Below are 20,460 nucleotides of genomic sequence, written 5' to 3'. Positions count from 1 at the left end.
TACCTATAAACCCCATTGTTACAAAACAGTAAATCCGTATCTATTTTATATATTCTTTAACAGGAAAGACAGCATTCATCTGAGAACTAGTCATTCCATAAGTAATTATGCTGAGAGCACAGTAGAAAAAATAGTGCATCTCATGTGGTAACTATGGAGACAGGACAGTCCAGGAGGTTGGCCTCATAGCTCTGATGCTTCTGATGTAACCTCCCTTGTCATAGAACATAGGCATGTGCTTCCAACAACCAACTTAGTAACTTCTTTAAAAGAAATAAAACAGGCTGGAGATGGCTCAGCACAAACTTAACACTGGCTGATCTTCCAGAAGACCCAGGTTTGATTCCCAGCACCTACATGGCGGTTCACAAGATCTAGGGATGCCTCTTAAGGCATCAGGCATGCATATGGTGCACAGATATGCAGGCAGTCAAAATAACTATAAATAATAATAGTAATAATAAATCTGTATTTACAGATTAAAAGAAAATTCTACTCCACATGAGAAATCTAAGTCTCACCCACATCCTAAGCCTTACATTTCACAAATGACTAAAACCAACAATTGGGTATATATGTCCTTTAAAGATGCTTACAACTGTTATTTTTTCTGAAACACAAACAGGACACACACTTTTTTTTTTTTTTTTTTTTTTGGCCGAATGCCATTTATTGAAGGAGGGAGGAGGTCTTAAATACAGGCTTACAGCACAATGGGAGAACCCCAGAGGGCAGAAGTTCGCTACTGATTTTTACAATCTTTCATCTAAGCTGTTAATACCCATTATGCAGGATACACAGACAAGGAACTTCCCTTAAGCATTCAGGAGGGTGGAACAGTTCCAGCAGGGAATTAGCATAGGGAGGCTATCAAGGTCAAGGTAGCAAGTAAGGCAACAGTTACCCAAAACGGGGGCCAGGACCCTACAGGTCCCCCTTGTACTAGAAAACGAGGTTCTGACTTAAGGTGCATGGGACGTCAGCAGGTCACCTTACCCGTCATGGAGACGCCTGCCCAGCCCACAGAGGCACTCTGTCTTAGGTTGGTGAGCGCCCCCAGGCATTACTTGCAGGACACACTCTTATAACTACAGTTTTTCCTCATAAATAATGTATTTTAAAATTTCACTTTACTGCCTATCATAAATTTTATGGGAGTTGAATAACTTTACATATACCACTTTTAAATATGTTATGTGTCTCCTATCATCCAGTCTGCTTCTTGTTATGACTCTGGCAGCTTTAAGTCTCTCATCACTTTAAACCATATGGAACAAATCCCAGCAGGAGTTCTATATAGTTTAACTCCTGTTTAAGATGTAATGATACATAGGTGCACTCGAAAAAATAGGAACAAAAAAACCCTCTATCACCCTTTCTTGTGCTTACTGGACATACTTACATCCACTTTGGAAAGAAATACCCATTCCTATCATGTAGCCATTATTAATTTTGTTGCCTTAAATAAAAGAGAGACTCAAGGACTTAAATTCACTAGAAGTACATGCTGTTGGTTTTGGTGGGTTGCTCAGGAAATGTATATTGCCATTATGGCAGCTGTTTTTATGATGAAATGATTTAATCTTCTAAATACAATCTGATGGAATGTATTAAGTCAATGGTTGATAATGCTGACAGTAAATTTTTTTCCATCATTGTACTATAAAAGAAATAATCTTGCTGGGTGATGATGGCGCACCCCTTTAGTCCTAGCACTTGGGAGGCAAAGGCAGGCGGATCTGAGTGAGTTTGAGGCCAGCTAGGACTGTTACACAGAGCAACCTTGCCTCTAACAACCTACATAAATAAATAAATAAATAAATAAATAAACAAACAAACAATCTGGGCTGGAGAGATGGCTCAGCCATTAAAGCAAAAATCTAAGAAATAATCTTTTGGGGAAAAACTCTCTCAGCTCTTATTTAATACTGTAAAGATTACATCCATATCAATGCACTAGTAGCTAAGGAACAATCTGAGACTAAATGATAGAAGCAACTGAATCTGTCCTAAAACTACAGCTTCTGCCTGTGACTTCTACTTGACAGTTTTGTACAGATGCTCAGCTCAGGGGAAAATTAGGAAGGGTGGCAACAGGTTATAAAAGGAGTAAGTCAGCCACCAATGTAGCTGTCTCCCTGTCCCTCTCTGAGACACCATCTCATTATGTAGCTCTGGTAGGCCTGGCTTGTTCCTGCCTCCCAATTGCTGGAACTAAAGGTGTGTGTTACCAAGCCCAGCCTCAACAGTCTTCATTTCTGAGGTTTTAAAACTGGCTCACAATAATAGGAGATATGCAGAAACATGTTCAATTAAAGATTATTCTACTTCATCTACTAGTATTTTATACATTACCTTTCTTTTTTTGTGGCAAACTTTCACAAGCAGGACTTCCAGGGTAACAAAATTTTGTTCATTTTCTGAGTTTTGTGATGGCTTATCTAAATAGAAAAACCAATGTCTTAAAAATCTTTTTAATGTATACATGAGAAAAAAAATAAAAAATATTTTCCTAAGTTAAGGAATCTCAAAAGACTTCCTATAATGAAAACATATCACAAGCTTTATTTTTCTTTTTTCTTCCCAGTTCAGTTCCAGACTTGCAGCATTCTTTTTAAAATAAACTTTTAAAAATAAACTTTTCATAAGACAAATACATGTATCTGCCTAAGATTTTTCTCCCAATTTGAGTAAGATGGCTCAGTTGTTTTAATTATACTTAACCTATTTACTTCTCACTTGAAAATTTAACGTTTATGATAATACAGAAAATGTGTTCTTCAAAAGTGACAAATGCAGGCAAAGCTTCTTGGCAGGAAGCTTGAGTAAAATAGTTCTAGAGGATTAAAAAACAAAACAAAACAACAACAACAACAAAAACAATTCTTTTTCCTTCTCCCAAAATCCATTACTAGAAAATTTATTTAGTGAGACATGGTGGTACACATCTTTATTCCCAGCACCTGGGAGGTCGAGGCCGGTACATCTCTGTGAATGTGAGGCCAGCCTGATATACATAATAAGATCTTGTCGTAAAAAGAGAAAGAGAAAGAGAAAGGGTCTAAGTGGCAAGAGCAAAAATATTATTTACCACGTAGGCATGCTTTGGCTTAGAAAACTTAAAAAAAATTTAGTTTTAAGTATCAGAGTCCATACTTTCTGACTAAATAACAAAAACTTTTGCAAGCCAAGGCTCCAAAGTACTGTCTATTATTTACTGATCTTTAAAATTCTGAAGTTATTAATAGTTCAAACCTAAATATTTAAATACTAAACTTCAATAATATACAGAACTATTCCTAGATCATTAATATACCTATATATACTGAAAACAATATTCTTTTCCCTTCTTAGATTTTTAAGTAACTTTCTTTCCTACAGAAAATCAACCTTCTTGGGCTATGGGCATTATTGCTCAGGGGTAGACTGCTTCCCTAGTATGCTGAAGGATAGGTGTTTGGTATCTAGCCCCCAAACCAAAATAAAACCAGTAATAAAAAGCACTAAAACCAAAAAACAAAACAAATCCACCTCAATCTATTTATGCAAAGTATACTGAGAGAAGATGGCTGAATCTTTGAAAATTATAATCATGATGAAAATATTCTAAGATGGCAAAAATAATCCAAAGTCCAAATCAGAAAGATTGTCAAAACAATGCTTACCATGAGAATGGAACCCTAACAACGTACATAAATTCATTTTCAGATCTCTCATGTAATTTCTCCTATTCTGGGCCTTTTGTCTGTCTGAAACAGGCAAACTGACCTAGGTCTTGCAAGAATTAACGATCCTTTGGCCTTGGCCTCCCAGGTGCTGGAGTTACATACAGAAGCACATGCCACCACATCCAACAATGTTAGGAACCTTGAAGCTGGTTCTCTATTCTGGTTTTTAAGTGTTTTTTTTTTCAAAAAACAAAAAAAAATTTTTTTTTTTTTTTTAAAATATTTATTTGTGCTGGTCGGCGGTGGCACACACCTTTAATCCCAGCACTCGGGAGGCAGAGCCAGGTGGATCTCTGTGAGGTCAAGGCCAGCCTGGTCTACAGAGCGAGATCCAGGACAGGCACCAAAACGACACAGAGAAACCCTGTCTCGAATAACAAAACAAACAAACAAAAACCACTAAATATTTATTTATTACGTAATGTTTGGCTTGCATGTATCCCAACAGGCCAAAAGGAGGCATCAGATCTCATTTATAGATGGTTGTGAGCCACCATGTGGGTGCTGGGAATTGAACTCAGGACGTGTGGAAGAACAGCCCATGCTCCTAACCTCTGAGCCATCTCTCTAGCCCAACAAAAAATTCTTAATTCTCTCAAACTTCCATTAATTTTATTTTCTTTGAGATAGGGGCTTATGGAGCTCTGGCCAGTCTGGAACTCTTAAGAGATCCATCTGCCTCCTAAGTGCTGGGATCAAAGTTGTGTGCCTCTACACTTACTTGGCAAGGAAAATTTTTTTTATCAGATAGTTCTCAAAGATACCATTTTAGTATCAATATATTTATGTTTTAAAAAGTCCCTGGAAACAAAGCTAATGAATCCATAAAGGTTAAATTATGACTTCTAAAATGAGTTCATATATGAGTACTATAGAAAACAAATACAGATGTATTTAAAGAGAACAGAAATTGTTATTTGGGTTACCTCTATATTCAAAAGAGGCCAGCTCTTAAAGTAAGGCGTAAACACTGTTAGTGGACAATATACATATGATCAGATTTGAAGTTTCTAATATAAAAACCATGACTCACTTATCAAGAGGTTACCACACTATTTGATTATCATCCCCACCTGTCTGTTATTGCAAGGCTGCAGACAGAACGCAGGACCTGGCCTATGTTGGGCACCCACATCACCACTCTCTACGCCTCAGGCCCTTAAACTTTGTTACTTATTCAACTATTTGAGGAAAAACTTAAGCTTTGTTTCTGGTAAAAAATTTTATTCCACTGAGTAAGAGGATATATAAACTTAAGATGGACAAGCTGACAGGCATTATTTATTCTTTTTTTATAATCACTATTTACTTTAAATGTGTTTGTATATGAGCATGTATGAATATAGAGATATAGGACTACGTACAGTAGTCTGTTCTCTCCTCTACCATGTGAGTTCTGGAGATCAAACTCAGGTCATTAGGCTTGGTCTCATGTTATCTACTAAGCCACTTCAATAATTCCCTAATTATTTTTGGGTTGTTTTTTGTTTCGTTGTTCTTTGAGTCAGGGTCTCACTGTCTGTAGCCCTGGCTGGCCTGGAACTCACTATGTAGACCAGGATGGCTTTGAATACAGAGAACTCTCTGCCTCCTCATGCATGCACCACCATGCCTGGCCCTTACCACTCTTGGCCCTTATTCATTTTTAAAACAACTCAACTTCCCCAACATACTTTTAGCGTTTGCTGAAACGAACACAAAATACCATATATTTTCTTGGTACTAACTGACATTCTGATAGTATCTCATTAGTAGTAGTGGTTATTTCAGCTTTTTATTGTTCTCTTTGAAAACATCAAAACAATACCAATGACGTAGTACCAACTCAACAAATAATATGTAGATGGGTCATACTAAGATCCTTGGCCTCTTGAACTTCTGAGATAACTATTTAAACTTTTTTCTCATTACATTTTAAGCTTAAAATTGAAAAGCATCAGATGGCTATGGGTATAGCTCAGTGGTAACACAGTTGGCTTGAGAGGGACATTGTGTTTAATACCCAGCACACACAAAAAAATAAAAACAAGAAATTCCAAACAAATGAAAATTAGCAAAACAAAACAGAAAAAGAACACAAATAATTCAGAATGAAGAATTTTTCCATTATAATACTTACCATTTTTGTAGAAGAAACCGGTAAATGTAAGTTGCAAATGAGCAGACAAGCTAAATAAAACAAAAAGTTACCACTTTAATATTCTGTAATAAATGTAGTACAGACCTTAAAATACTCTGAGAGCAAAGGTATTCCAAGTAGTTATGAACGTTTGATTTTCTCACTCTTAACTACGCAGGCTCAGATCTCGATGTGCTTTTGCTAACTGTTAACAATCAAAACAGTATGTCTACTTTCATTACAGCACATGCAGACACATAGAGGCTAGTGCAATCTCTGTAATCTCTGCAGCTCAGCAGACAAAGATATTAGTTAGCTATCCAGATCAAGGACAACCTAAGCTACATGGCGAAACCCTATTCAAAAACACAATCACAACAACCACAACCAACTCCTCTCACACACAACTGACAAAAATACAAGTAAAAACACCAAAGGAATAGGCCAAAAAGAGCAGACCACCAAATGATGCCCCATAACCACAGTGTTGCTTTATTGTCTTTGCTATAAAGGGGAAGGTTTCCTATCATTTAATGTTAGAAATATTTGACAATGGAATCTAATTCAATGTAGAAGTATTTAATATGTTTCCCATGATGCTAGGACTTCCCATGTTAGGCAAATACACTACCTCTGAGTTCCCAGCCCAGCTCTTCAAATACATCAAAGCAATGGAAATTCATACATCTTAACAGATGTGGAGCCACTACTTTATTCTACAATTAAGAGTGAAACACGCAATCCCAAATCCATTATAAATGTATATTTACTTTTTGTTTTTTAAATAATATAACTTTATTTTAAGGTAGGAAGGTGTCAGATTCCCTGGAACTGGAGTTACAGATAGTTGTGAAGTGCCATGTGGGTGCTGGGAATTGAATCAGGTCCTCTGGAAGAGCAGCCAGTGCTCTTAACCACTGAACCATCTCTCCAGCCCCATATAATTTACTTCTTTAATATGTCATTTTTCACGTAAGAATTAGAAGCTCTACAATAAGAAAAGGAAGCAAGCCAGGAGGTGGTGGCACACACCTTTAATCCCAGCACTCAGGAGATAGAGACAGGCGGATCTCTGAGTTTGAGGACAGCCTAGTCTTAGATAGAGTTCCAGGACAGCCAGGGCTACACAGAAAAATCCTATCTTGGGAAAAAAAACAAAAGCAAACAAACAAAGCATGAAAAAAACAGCTAACAGAAACACCAACCGGCTCTTGTAAATACATTTAAATGAGAAAAAAGAATGAACATTCGTTGCAGTTTCTATGGTGACAAAGAACCAGGATTACAGAGGACTCAAAAGAAAAGACGACAGATAAGAACAAGGTATTTTTATAGAGAAGAACTAAAGTGAACAGAGGAACAAACCTCAGTAAAGGAAAGGCTATAAAAGCTGGTTAGGAATCCTAACACTAGAAAAACACACTTCTAGATGTGGCTAGGATGACATTTCCAGAGCAGCTAATGAAGACTGGGAGCCAATGCACAGATTCACAACTGTGAAGAAGACATTACTGGGACATGTCGAAGAATTGGAGGTAGGTCTGCTTGTAGGAAGGAGGCCCTTCCTCTATGTTGTTTCTCTGCTTCCTAGCTGACACACTATGGAGTTCACTCCCACTATGTGTTTACCAACCCAATGGACTGACACTTCTAAAACCATGAGCCAAGACAAGTGTCTTCTCCCTATCTCCTGTATTTTGGTGACAGCTATGCAGAAACTCTATAATCCAGTACATGTGTAGTTTTCTTAAAATGGTGGTAACACTCTAGGTGTGTGTATAGAAAGAAATGGGAGTTACAGAGAGTGAAGCAGGCTGCAAAGTGTTACATAAGTAATGACTAGAAATGAGAAGATAGCAAAGAGGTTGACCTAGAAAAATCTTCCCAGAACTTCTATTTTTTTATTTGTTTGTTTTCTGGAGCTGAGGACTGAACCCAGGGCCTTCCGCTTGCTAGACAAGCGCTTTACCACTGGGCTAAATCCCCAACCCCTATTTTTTTTTTTTTTGAGAGAAATTAAAGGGAAGTAAGTTTCCTCCCCCCAGTAACAGATATGAGGATACCTTTATCCTTAGTAGAATATTCCATAAAATCTGCTAGAACATTATAGGGTAGGGCTACTGAGGTAGCATTTCAAGAACAATGCTAAGAATGCAAGAGGAAGCCTGGTCTATAAAATGAGTTCTAGAACAGCCAGAGCTACAGAAGAGTCCCTGTCTCCAAAAACCAAAAAGTATCAGTAAAAAAACAAAATGACTATGGAAATGCAGTAAAGGTAGAAGCAAAGTTAGAAAGCATAAAATATGAAGGAAAAACTAAGAGCAACAACCATAACTAAAGTATCAACAAAACTGTTATACAATGGGATTGGTATTAAAACAAACAAACAAAAAAAAACCCATAATGTTTATGGGTGTTTTGCCCTCAATCATGTCTGTATACCACTTGCATGCCTGGTGCCTACAGAGGAAGACCAAAGAGAGTGTTGGAGTTCCTGGAACTGAAATTACTGATGGTTCAGAGTTGCCTTGTTGGTGCTGGGAATTGGGTCTAGTAGTATGTGCTTGTAATCACAATAATCAAGGAAGAAGCAGGAGGATCAGCAATTCAATGCCATCACCAGCTACATAGCAAATTTGACTACATAGTAAGTTCAAGGCCAGCCTGGCTAAATGAAATCTGTCTTTGATTGTTTTTGGAGAGTTTCTCTGTGTAGCCCTGGCTGTAGACCAGGCTAGCCTAGAACAAGAGATCTGCCTGCCTCTGCCTCATAAGTGCTAGGGAGAAGCATCCCTACTCAAACAAAGAGTCGAACAAAGAAAAAAAAATTGGTCTGGTGAGATGGTTTAACAGTTAAGAGTACTGGCTTCTCTTTCAGATGATCTGGGTGCAATTCCCAGCACCTACAAGGAAACTCTCAACCATCAGTAATTTCAGTTCCAGGAACTTCAACACTCTCTTTCGTCTTCCTCTGTAAGCACCAGACATAAAAGTGGTATACAGACATATACGAGGGCAAAACAACCATAAGCATTATTTAAAAAAAAATAAATAAATAAAAAATAAAAGAATATAAAGGGCTATTCAAAAAAAGGAAAAAAGAACAGAGCACAATGGCAAAGACAATCATGGCAGTCTGGAGGCTGAGACAAGACGACAAATTCAAGATCAACCCAAGCTACATAGAGATTATCTCAAAAAACAAAAGCAGAAAATGATTCATATGTTGCAAACACTTTCACATTACTCACTTTCTAACTCAACTCAGGTACTTTCAAAAACACAGGGTTAAACTGGGTGGCGGCAGTGGTGCACACCTTTAGTCCCAGCACTCGGGAGTCAGAGGCAGCTGTATCTCTGAGTTTGAGGTCAGCCTTGTCAACAGAGAAGAGTTCCAGGACAGCCAGGGCTACACAGAGAAACCCTGTTTCCAAAAAACAAAACAAAAAACAAACCAGAAAGAAACTTTAGGGCTGGCATGATAGTTAATTAGGTAAAGGCACTTGCCATAAAGTCTGGTGACATGAGTTTGATCCCTGGGACCCATAGGTAGAGAAAAATGACTCCTACAAGCTGTTCTCTGACCTCCACTGCACAAGTGGCACGTGTGCACCTGTACACACACACACTACTAAATAAATAAACCAAGTACCTCATGTATCTCAGGCTTCTTCAAACTTACTATGCAGCCAAGGATCTTTCTGCCTTCACTTCCCCAAGCTGTGGTTACAAGTATACCACCACCATGACTACCACAGACTTCTTCTAAAGAAAAAGGGCAGGTTTTCTTTCCCCTCCTCTCCCCCTATATTTATTGTACCCACATTTGAAGCTGGGTCAGAGAATGAGAAAGAAGAAAACCATGTAAAGTCAGGCATTATTTGATTTCAGGCTAAACAGAATTTAGTTTAAATGACCAGGATAAAACCTAAGGATTAGGCCCAGCATAGCCTATAATTTTAATTCCAGCACTCAGGAGGCAGAAGTAGGTAGATCTTTTTGAGTTCCAACCTAGCTTAGTCTATATAGCCAGCTCCAGGCCAACCAGGGCTATGTAAGTGAAATACTGTCTAGGGATAAAAGAAGACAGAATTGTTATTTATCTATATATTCTCAGGAAATAAGCAATATGATAACAAAACAATGGCTAAAAAATTTGAAATTTTTTTTTAATTTATTTTTTTTTGTTTGTTTTTTTTCGAGACAGGGTTTCTCTGTGTAGCTTTGCGCCTTTCCTGGAACGCACTTGGTAGCCCAGGTTGGCCTCGAACTCACAGAGATCCGCCTGGCTCTGCCTCCCGAGTGCTGGGATTAAAGGCGTGCACCACCACCGCCCGGCAAAAATTTGAAATTTTAAGGTAGTTGATTCTAAGCATAAATACCTGACAATTCTAAAGCAACCTGCAGAAAGAGGTTAAGCAAATCCTTAAGGGACTAACATTCTGAAACACGATCCACATAAAAACCTCAAATCTGAATACTGGATCCTACAAAGGAAACCAAGGAGTTTTCTGTCTTGTTTTTTTTGTTTGTTTGTTTGTTTTGTTTTTTTTTTCTTCAAGAAAGGGTTTCTCGGGCTGGAGAGATGGCTCAGGGGTTAAGAGTGCTGACTCTTCTTCCAGAGGACCCGAGTTCAATTCCCAGCACCCACATGGCAGCTCACACCTGTCTGAAACTTCAGTTTCAGGGGACCCCGACACGTGGCAAAAACACAAATGCACATAAAAATAAAATAAAAATATATTTAAAAAAAAAAAAGAAAAATAAAACAACCCTGGTTGTCCTGGAACTCGCTTTGTAGATCAGCTGGTCTTGAACTCACAGAGATCCACCTGCTTCTACCTCCTCGATGCTGGGACTAAAGGTGTGGGCCACCACACCCAGCTGGAAACCAAGTTATGCTGAAAAGACTGTGAAAACTGCTTTAAATTTATATACATTACTAATAGTACTGGTACAAAGCTTTATAACTATATTACCTCAAAATAAGAAAAACTAGCCGGGTGGTGGTGGCACCTTTAATCCCAACACTCAGGAGGCATTGGCAGGTGGATCACAGTGAGTTCAAGGCCAGCCTGGTCTATAGAGTTCCAGAATAGTTACACAGAGAAACCCTGCCTCAAAACAAAACAAAGCAAAACAGGAATAGTTCATATGCTAGCATCTAGACTGCGCAAGGATAGCTACTTCTCTTTTACACATTCACTTATTTATTCTGTTTTGTGTGGGTACACACAATACATGTGTCAAGGTAGAAATCAAAGGGACAATTTTTGGGAATCAGTTCTTTCCTCCAACCATGCTAGTTCTGGGAAACAAACCCGGGTCATTAGGCTTTGAAGCCAGTGCCTTTAGCAGCTGAGCCATCTCACTGGCTTACCTTTCCTTATGCATGTTATCATATAAAGCTAAAAATATGACGATTACACTATAGAATTCATTCTTCTAGAACCCAAGGTCTCAAATATAGCATTTGAGACATACAGATAGGGAAGACTTTGAATTGGGAGATGGTGTATGTCTATTACACAGAAACAAATCTTTCAAAACTATAGAGTGCTTAAGTAGGGCTGGTGGCATATATCTATAATCCCTGTACTTAGAGGAGGTGGAACAAGAGGATCATTGTAAATTCAACCTCAGGTACATAAAGAGTTCAAGACCATACAGGACTACAAGAGTCCTCATCTCGAAGAACACAAAACACAGACAAAAACAACTTAAAAACGAAAGATATTAGAGGAAAATATACAATAAATCAAAGAAGCCTAAACATTATCTACAAAATAGAAGGGCAAAGAAGAGCTATTAATATAATGGTACTGTTTAAAATAATTTCATTGGTTGTGTAGTTCAGTGATAGAGCAACTGTCTAGCAAGTACACGGTCTTAGGTTCCATCCCTAGAACTACAAAGATACATATGTACAAAGAATGATTTAACAGCATTCCTATGATAAAGACCATATCTTTTATTTATTTATTTGTTTGTTTGTTTGTTTGTTTTTCAGGCAGCGTCTTACTACGTAGCTCTGTCTCTATCCTGGAACTCACTATGTAGACCAGAATGGCCTCGAACTCAGAGATCCACCTGCCTCCTGAGAGCTGGGGTTAAAGGTGTGCACCACTACGCCCAGCAAGACCATGTCTTCATATAGCCTCTAAAACCCTAAATTGACTGGTCATAGGCACCTTTTCCAGGCTCCTCATATCACTCTTCCTGCTCTCTCTACTCAGACACCTTGGTCTCAAAGGCTGTTTACATAATGTTCATTTTTCCAGAACCACCTGCTGCTCATCCTCCCTCACTTTACTCCTATATTCATTTTTCAAGTTTCAGCTTATTTCTCCAGACAAGTTTTCCTTGGCCATTACATTCTATTCAACAACTCAAACAAGAACGGTTCCTCCTGTGGTATACACTCATGTTTTCCTGTACTTTTCTTCCCCACCATTTATTTCCCTCCAAAAAGGCAGATGTGTTTTGCTCACCATTATATCCCTAAAGCTTAAATATAGTGCTTGGAACATGGCGCACTAAGGAAGTGACACACCCCTCTGGCTCCAAATATAGATCCAGACCTTCTCATTGTAGAAAAAGATGCTTACCAAAAGGATGTTTATGAAAGGAAGATAAGTAACTCTAAAGTTTAGGTTTTAACAAAAACAGTGATAAAAGACCCGTTAGGACTAAGGATATCTCTGAAAGGTTAGAGAGCTTACTTAGCAAGCAACAAGGCCCTGAGTTAATTTCCCAGTAAGGCAAACAAAGCAAAATAACTACAAAAACCAACTAATAAAAGCTCTATTCAGCAAGGGATAGTGTCATATGCCTATAATCCCACCATCTGTGAAGCTAAGGCAGGCAGGAGGATGACAGCAAACTGAAGGCCAACCCAGGAAACATAGCAACACCTCTCAAACAATTGAAAAAAAAATTCTAGTTCAGCTAACTTTCCTGGGGATTTATCCAGCAAAGAGACACATCAGAGAAATCTGGGAAGCAGGTGTGACCTCATGAGTCTCTAAAATTTGCTACATGCTTTGAAGTATGCTACTTTTAAAAATGCTACTTTTCCAAATAATTTGTATAAATGACAGTTTTATCATTGTGTTTTAAGATCAAAATAACTTGTTTATTGAGACAAAGTAACATCTTAGAAAAGCAAAAACTGTAGGGCATGGAGGCACACAGCACTCAGGAGGCAGGTGAGCTTGAGAACAGCCAGGACTAAAAATCTTGAAAAACCAGAAAGAGGAAAGAAAAAAAAAAAAAAAAGAGTAAAACCCGTAACATGACTCATGATCCTTTTTCTGTCCATAATTTCTTCTTCTAACAAGTTTCTATAACTAATGTGTAAGACAGCTATAGACCTAAAGTATAAAAAACCATGGAATATCAACTTGTTTTACATAGATGAATGTTAGTATTTTGGTTCTATTTTTACTTGCCATAAATTTCAAAACTAAACTGGGAGTGTTGATCACACCTTTAATCCCAGCACTTGAGGCAGAGGCAGGCAAATTTCTGTGAGTTTGAGGCCAGCCTGGTTTACAAAGTGAGTTTCAGGACAGGCAGGACATACCCTGTCTCAAAAAAAACAAAACAAAAAAACAACAAAAAAAAACTAATTCAGGCATTTATTCTAGATTTTGGGTTGCAGTACTATGATATTCTTGTGAATCTAGAAAATTCTCTTTAGTTCTGGGAAATGAAATATACTGGAAATGGAAATGGTCTAGTCTAATTCTGGGAAGTGTGTGTTGAAAGAACATGAATTCCTACAGAAGACATTTAGACTACTAGAGTTGAACAGACATAGCCGTGATCCAACTGAATGAGGTCCACATGTCTGTGACAATGCAGAGAAGAGAAATGCTCTTGTATATGATTTAAGATTTTAAATGTAATTAATACCGCGGAACAACAAAGACTTGTATTATTCTAACAACAAACTTGACAACAGATTATATAGTTTTTATAGTACCAGCACTGGCATCTAAGATATCTTCCATAAACCCTGTGTAATAAATTAACACTACAACAAGACTACAGTCAATCTGAGATGAGAAGTACACTGAAACACACTACCTCACTGAAATACACTACTGGGGAGTTTGAGGAGAAACTTGAAAAACATTCTCGGATTATCTTAGTACCTTAGGGAACAACACTGAGACAACATTATACAAATCTCAGAGGATTTGATGATGAATTCGCTATACCTAACACGATCTTAAAGATCTAAAATTTGTCTTTCAAAACAGGGGGCAAGAGGCTGGGGAAATGGCTTGACTAACCTGCAGGCATGGGGACCCGTCCAGATCTGCAGCATCCTCATACAAAGCCAGGCACACACTTCAGCACTGGGGTTCAGAGTAATGCTTTGAACTAGCCATCTAGGGCTCCTAATTAGAGTGTTTGTGGTATAGGTGTGTATGTATGTCTGTAGGACCTGATCTAAGAACTTCCAAGAATTTCGTATAGCAAGGCAGGCACAGTGGCACATGCCTTTCATCCCAGCAGAGGCAAGTAAACCTATGAGTTCAAGAACAGCCCGAGCCAAATGGCTAGAACTAGAAAATACCATCCTGAGTGAGCTAACCTAGACTCAGAAGGACAAATATGGTATGTACTCACTCATAGGTGGATACTACATATAAAGCAAAGGACAGTCAGACTGCAATCCACAGAACCAGAGAGGCTACCTAACAGGGAGGACTCTAGGATAACTGTGACTTATAATAAGTTTTGGTTTTGCCTAATCACTGGGCAAGTTTTAGTGAAACATTTCACTATTAAGATAAGAATTTGTACCGTATCAAGCTGATGAAAGAATATGCTGGCTGTACTTCTAGAAGGGGAGGCTAAAAATCTTTTTAGATTATGGATTAGCCTATAGAAAAATGTCTGCCATAAATCAAACAGTGAAGGGGGAAGATGAATAGGAATCTCACCTACACAACTTAAGTAAAACATAGCTCTCTGAACAGATGAAGACAGGTTTCTTCTGTATCCCAGAATCTAATCAATATTTTTATTTATGTATAATTCAGCTATTATTTGGATTAAAAGGGCTTATTGGGAAATGTTATTTTTACTATTTTCTACAGAGAAAATATTTTCCAGTTTCAAATAACCCTGGACTTTTGAATTATAACCTGTTTTTATGTTAAAAAAAAAAAAAAGTCTGTATGAGAGAAAAAAAACCAAAAACCATCCTGAGCTACATAGTGCATTCTAGGCCACTCAGAGTTACATAGCAAGACCACCTAAAAACACAAAAAAAAGATTTATACAGCTATAGTAATTAAGACACTGAAGAATTAGGCAGAGCCAGGCGGATCTCTGTGAGTTCGAGGCCAGCCTGGGCTACCAAGTGAGTTCCAGGAGAGGCGCAAAGCTACACAGAGAAACCCTATCTCGAAAAACCAAAAAAGACACTGAAGAATTGATGTCGTGTGCAAAAAATAGAGAACAAAAAAAGATAAAGTCTAAAAAAAGAATTTTATATAATCTACTGATATTTCTATGAATTGCAGTTCAAACCACTGGGTTAAAAGGAAGAAAATTACCAGAGGGCAACTGATCAGAAAGAACTGATCATTTCACATCAATACAACTCACAATTCCTTATAATACACATTCTTAGAGAAATGCTGTTATATTTATCAAAGACACTGCCACAGTGAGATAGTAGTAGGGTTTATTATCTATGGAACTCAATTCTGGTAAGGAAGATAAAGAGATCAAACTTTTTTTTTTCTTTTTCAAGACAGGTTTTCTGTGTAGCCTTGGCTGTCCTGGAACTCACTCTGTAGACCAGGCTGCCCCTGAACTCACAAATCTGACTGCCTCTTGCTAGGATTAAAGGCATTAGCCACCACTGCCCAACAAGATCAAAAATTTTTATTGTCTCATTATTCTTATAACCTTGAAATGACTAGAGGGCAAATTATGAAGGTAATCAGAAGAAAAAAGTTGGGTCATCAGATGAGGTTCTAACTAGACTATGAGGCACTAACACAGGAGATGTAGGCATGTGGTAGCACTACCACCACATATTAATATTAAAAATCCCTTAGGGCCCCCAGAGTTTTGTCAAGGGCAAGTGACCAGGTAAGCATCTGAAATAAAAATATAAGCAAAAACTAAGTGTGCAGGCACTGAGAATATTCCCGGTTCTATCTTGCACATTATACAAACTTGATAAAGATTTAGGATCTCAGTTTTTAGAACTTACAAGTTTAAACTGGCCTAGATACAAATGGAATACAAACTACACTTCAATTATACAATTGTAAGATATAAATAAAGATGTAGTTTAAGCAACAAAACCCAATTTTTGTAGTGGCTTGTATTTTACCCAAGCCACAGGTAAAATACAAGCCACTACAAAAATGGGTGGGTGGGGATTAAGATGTTAAAAAAAATTACTAAATGAAAAGATATAAATTAAGTATATTATCTGTATTTGCTAGTTTTATGTTAACTGGACATAGCTAGTCATCTTAGAGAAGAGGGAACCCCACTGGGCGTGGTGGCACATGCCTTAAGTCCCAGCACTCAGAACTAGGGAGGTAGAGGCAGATGGATATCTAAGTTCGAGACCAGTTTGGTCTATAGAGTGAGGTCCAAGACAGCCAGGGCTACACGGAAAAAAATAAAACAAAAAACAAAAAACAACCCTATCTTGAAAAATCAAATAAATAAAGGAAGGAAAAAGAGGGAACTTCAATCCAGAAATGTCCACACCAGATTTACCTATAAGGAATTTTCTTGATTGATGAATGATGTGGGAGGGCCCAGGTCTGTGGATAGTACCACCCCTGGGCTGGTGGTCACCAGTGAAAATAGGCCAAGCAAGCCTTGGGGAGCAAACCAGTTAACAGCACTCCTCCCCAGCTTCTGCTTCAGTTCCTGCTTTCAGGGTCTTTCCCTTCTTCACTTCCTGCTCTGATTTCTTCAGTGATGGACTATGATGTGGAACTAAGCTAAAATAAACCCTTTCCTTCCCAAGATGCTTTGTTTCATGGTATTTTTATCACAGCACTAGAAATCCTTACTAAGACAATATCCTACGTTGATTGGAAAGATATTAAATGGCACATGCTTGTTCTATACTTGGGAGGGTAATGCAAGAAAAAGGGTCCTAAGTGAGGCCAGACTGAATATATAAAAAACAAGACCCTTTCTCCACAACAAAAACTTAGAGAAAAAGAAAATATACCACCACAATTTTTCTATATAAAGTTTTTTTGAAGAGACAGAATATATAGCTAACTAGAGCACTTGCTTAACATTCACAAAAAACTGTATTCAATCTCAAACACAGAAGCTGAGGGATAGGTGGACGGAGAGTTATCCAGAATTTCCAGTTTCTACATTCTCCCTAAAAGTAGTCAATAAATAAACAGCACCTTAGTTCCCGGAATATTCAAAAAGAACAATGAGTTTTTTTTTCTTTTTTGGTTTTTCAAGACAGGGTTTCTCTTTGTAACAGCCCTGGCGGTCCTGGACCTCATTTTGTACAGAAGGCTGGCCTGGAATTCACAGAGATCCTCTGCTTCCCGAGGTTTGGGATTAAAGGAATTTGCCACCATGCCCAGCTAAAATTATGAATATTTTGTACTAAAAGATAAATAAGGAGATAGAAAAAAGGAATCCCTCTTTCATATTTAAGGGTAATTACTTAGAGCAGTGGTTTTCAACCTTTGGGTTTCAACCTTTCACAGCAGTCACCTAAGACCACTGGAAAACACAGATATTAAGAATCATACCTGGGCCAGGTGGTGGTGGTGTGCACCTTTAATCTCAGCACTTGGAAGGCAGAGGCAGGCGGATCTCTGTGAGTTTGAAGCCAGCTTGGTCTACAGAGCGAGTTCTAGGACAGCCAGGACTACAAGAGAAACTCTGTTTCAAAAAGAAGAAAAAATAAAAAAAATCTTAACAGTAGTAAAATTACAGTTATGAAGTAGCAAGGAAAATAATTTTTATGGTTGAGGGTCACCATAATACAAGGAACTATATTAAAGGCTTCCTAAAGCATTAGGAAGGCTGAGAACCACTGACTTAGGGGAAACACAATAACTTCAAAACACCTAGCACAAAGTATGTATACCATAAATTCTAGTTGCCAAATCTCCGCATGTGAGGTAGTAGGATTAAGACCAAGCCTAAATTAAAATGTCAGAAATTAGTAAGAGATAGATGATGACTTATGTCCTAGAAAACAGTTTCTAACATTAGAGATGGTCAGTCAGTCAGTCTTGAGAAATCTCTGCCAGACATGCTACAGAAATTAATTCCTGACTCATACATGTACCTGGAGCAATTAATTCTAAGGTTTTTTTAAACTCCTAACAATCCTGTGTGATCACTAGGGAAATGGTCACTCTAATTGTCTCTTTCCTCAAATGTATCACTTAATGTAAACTGACAGATTATCTTACCTATGAGATTCTTGCTCTCCTTTCATTTTCTCTACTTTTGATAACATATCATCAACTTTAAATGTTTTCCTGGAAAAAACAGATAAACATAATAATCACTTCTCAACTGGGGAAAATACAAAATTATACTGTAATAAGCAAAGTAGAAATTCAATTTTGATTATTTCAAGATAAACTAGATGGCTAGTTCATAACAATGCACACACTATTGAAACAATTTTTTATAATATAATAGACACTCCTTCAAGTTCAACTGTAAATGTTATTTTTCATGAAACCTCCTATAATTATCTCCAAGTCATGAGTAATTGTCCTTACCCATGGCATTTAATTTTACTTATTTTTAAAGTCTCCTACATGTAAAACCTCTCTTAAGAATTTTATTTCTAATAGTCTGTAAGTTCCTGAAGGGCAGTGATTACTTTTTGTAATAAGGCCTTAATTTTTTTTTTTCCAAGACAGGATTTCTCTGTGTAGTTTTGGAGCCTGTCCTGGAACACTCTCTGTAGATCAGGCTGGCCTGGAATTTACACAGATCCACCTGGTTCTGCCTCCCAAGTGCTGGGATTAAAGGCATGTGCCACTGCTGCCTGGCTGGCCTTAATCTTAACAGGTATTTAAGTGCCTATCAAGTTGAGCCAAGCAAATGCAAAGTAAGCATATTTTTGGAACATCTTTTTTTTTTTTAAGAGACGGGTTTCTCTCTGGTTATCCTGGAACTCCTGAACTCAAGAGATGTGTCTCTGCCTCACAGTGTTAGGTTTAAAGGCGTGTGCCACTACGCCCTGTTAGAACATTCAGTATCTATTAAGCAACCTAACAAATATATACCAGCTCCATGGTTATTCTTTTTTATCTTTTTTGAAATAGTGTCTCACTCTGTAGCCCAAGCTAGACTTGAACTCAAGACAACCCTCCTACCTCAGCTATTCAAATCCTGGGATTACAGTATGAACCATCACACCAGACTATAAAAAACATAACTGAAAACCATAAAACATCCTCAAAGGTTACTGGCAAATTTTCAGCTGAATGATATGCTACAACAAAAAGATTAAATAGCAGAAACCAGTAACAATAAAGTTAGGGCACATTCCATTCAATGATAAAATTATGTATGCACCTTTAACCTGACACTTAATTCTCTGGGTTTGTTCTTTTTGTTTTTTGGTTTTTTTTTTTTGAGACATGGTTTCTCTGTGTAACAGTCTTAGCTGTCCTGGAACTCAGAGATCCGCCTGCCTCTGCCTCCCAAGTGCTGGAAGTAAAGGCGTACCCTACCACTGCCCAGCTACACTTGATGTTCATTCTCTCTCCCTCTCCCTCCCTCTCTCTCCCTCTCAATTCCGAGCTGAGGACCAAACCCAGTGCCTTGCGCTTGTACATTTGATTCTCGATAGAGGGCCTTGTTATACAGCTTGAGCTGGCCTAACACTTATTATGTAAGCTTGAGCTGGCCTCAAACACAAGGCAATTCTTAGTCTTGAGGACTGGGTTACAGGCATACCTCACCACACCTGGCTTAACCTGCTTAAGAAAAAACAAATTCCACCAGCCCCTCCAAAAATAAAAGCTTAAATAAAATCTTCCAAAGCAATGAAAGTTGAATGGATTACAAAACATGCCTCATCTTAGTTCTCAAAGTGAGCTATGTTCTAGAGATAGAAGTTAAAAATGAACTTCCAGTAATTTGTTAATCAGAAACAAATGTTTCTCTTTATACAGAGATATTTTCAAAATCAGGACTTAAAAAACTCAATGTAGTACACATTCAGTTATAGTTTTTAAAAAAAGATGTATTGATGTATTTGATGTATGAGTACTCTATTTGCATGTATTTGCATGACAGAAGAAGGCAACAGACAGAAGAGGCCATCAGATCCGACTACAGATGGTTGTAAGTAAGCATCATGTGGTTTCAGAGAACTGAACTCAGGTCCTCTGGAAGAGCAGCCAGTACTCTTAACCACTGACCCATTTCTCCAGTACCTTAGTTAGTTTTTTAATACTTATGTGTAGATAATAGAAATTACAGACATACAGAAGGCTTATTCTTTAAAAACAACCCCCCCTTCAAACAGGCTTTTGACAAGTAGCCAAAAACTTGAGATCCTCCCTTCCGTGCCCTTCAATACCTTATACTACAAACAGGTACCATTGG

The 20,460-nt window shown here is 37.9% G+C and overlaps 1 protein-coding gene across 2 annotated transcripts in view; it reads right to left on the bottom strand.

Moving 5' to 3' along the window:
* Suz12 (SUZ12 polycomb repressive complex 2 subunit) overlaps positions 1 to 20,460 on the bottom strand; it is a 47,121-nt gene that overhangs the window by 19,632 nt on the left and 7,029 nt on the right. The window contains exons 4-6 of one of the 2 annotated variants that reach the window (XM_059271310.1): positions 18,300 to 18,368; positions 5,848 to 5,897; positions 2,356 to 2,441 (exon numbers count right to left, since the gene is read on the bottom strand). In XM_059271310.1, the coding sequence (XP_059127293.1) occupies positions 2,356 to 2,441; positions 5,848 to 5,897; positions 18,300 to 18,368 (205 nt within the window). The remainder of the gene's footprint in view (positions 1 to 2,355; positions 2,442 to 5,847; positions 5,898 to 18,299; positions 18,369 to 20,460) is intronic. The other variant, XM_059271311.1, reaches the window with a different exon arrangement.

This window comes from Peromyscus eremicus, chromosome 8a, assembly GCF_949786415.1.
Source record: "Peromyscus eremicus chromosome 8a, PerEre_H2_v1, whole genome shotgun sequence".
NCBI classification, from domain to species: Eukaryota; Metazoa; Chordata; class Mammalia; order Rodentia; family Cricetidae; genus Peromyscus; species Peromyscus eremicus.
This window is presented reverse-complemented; position numbering and strand designations above follow the sequence as displayed.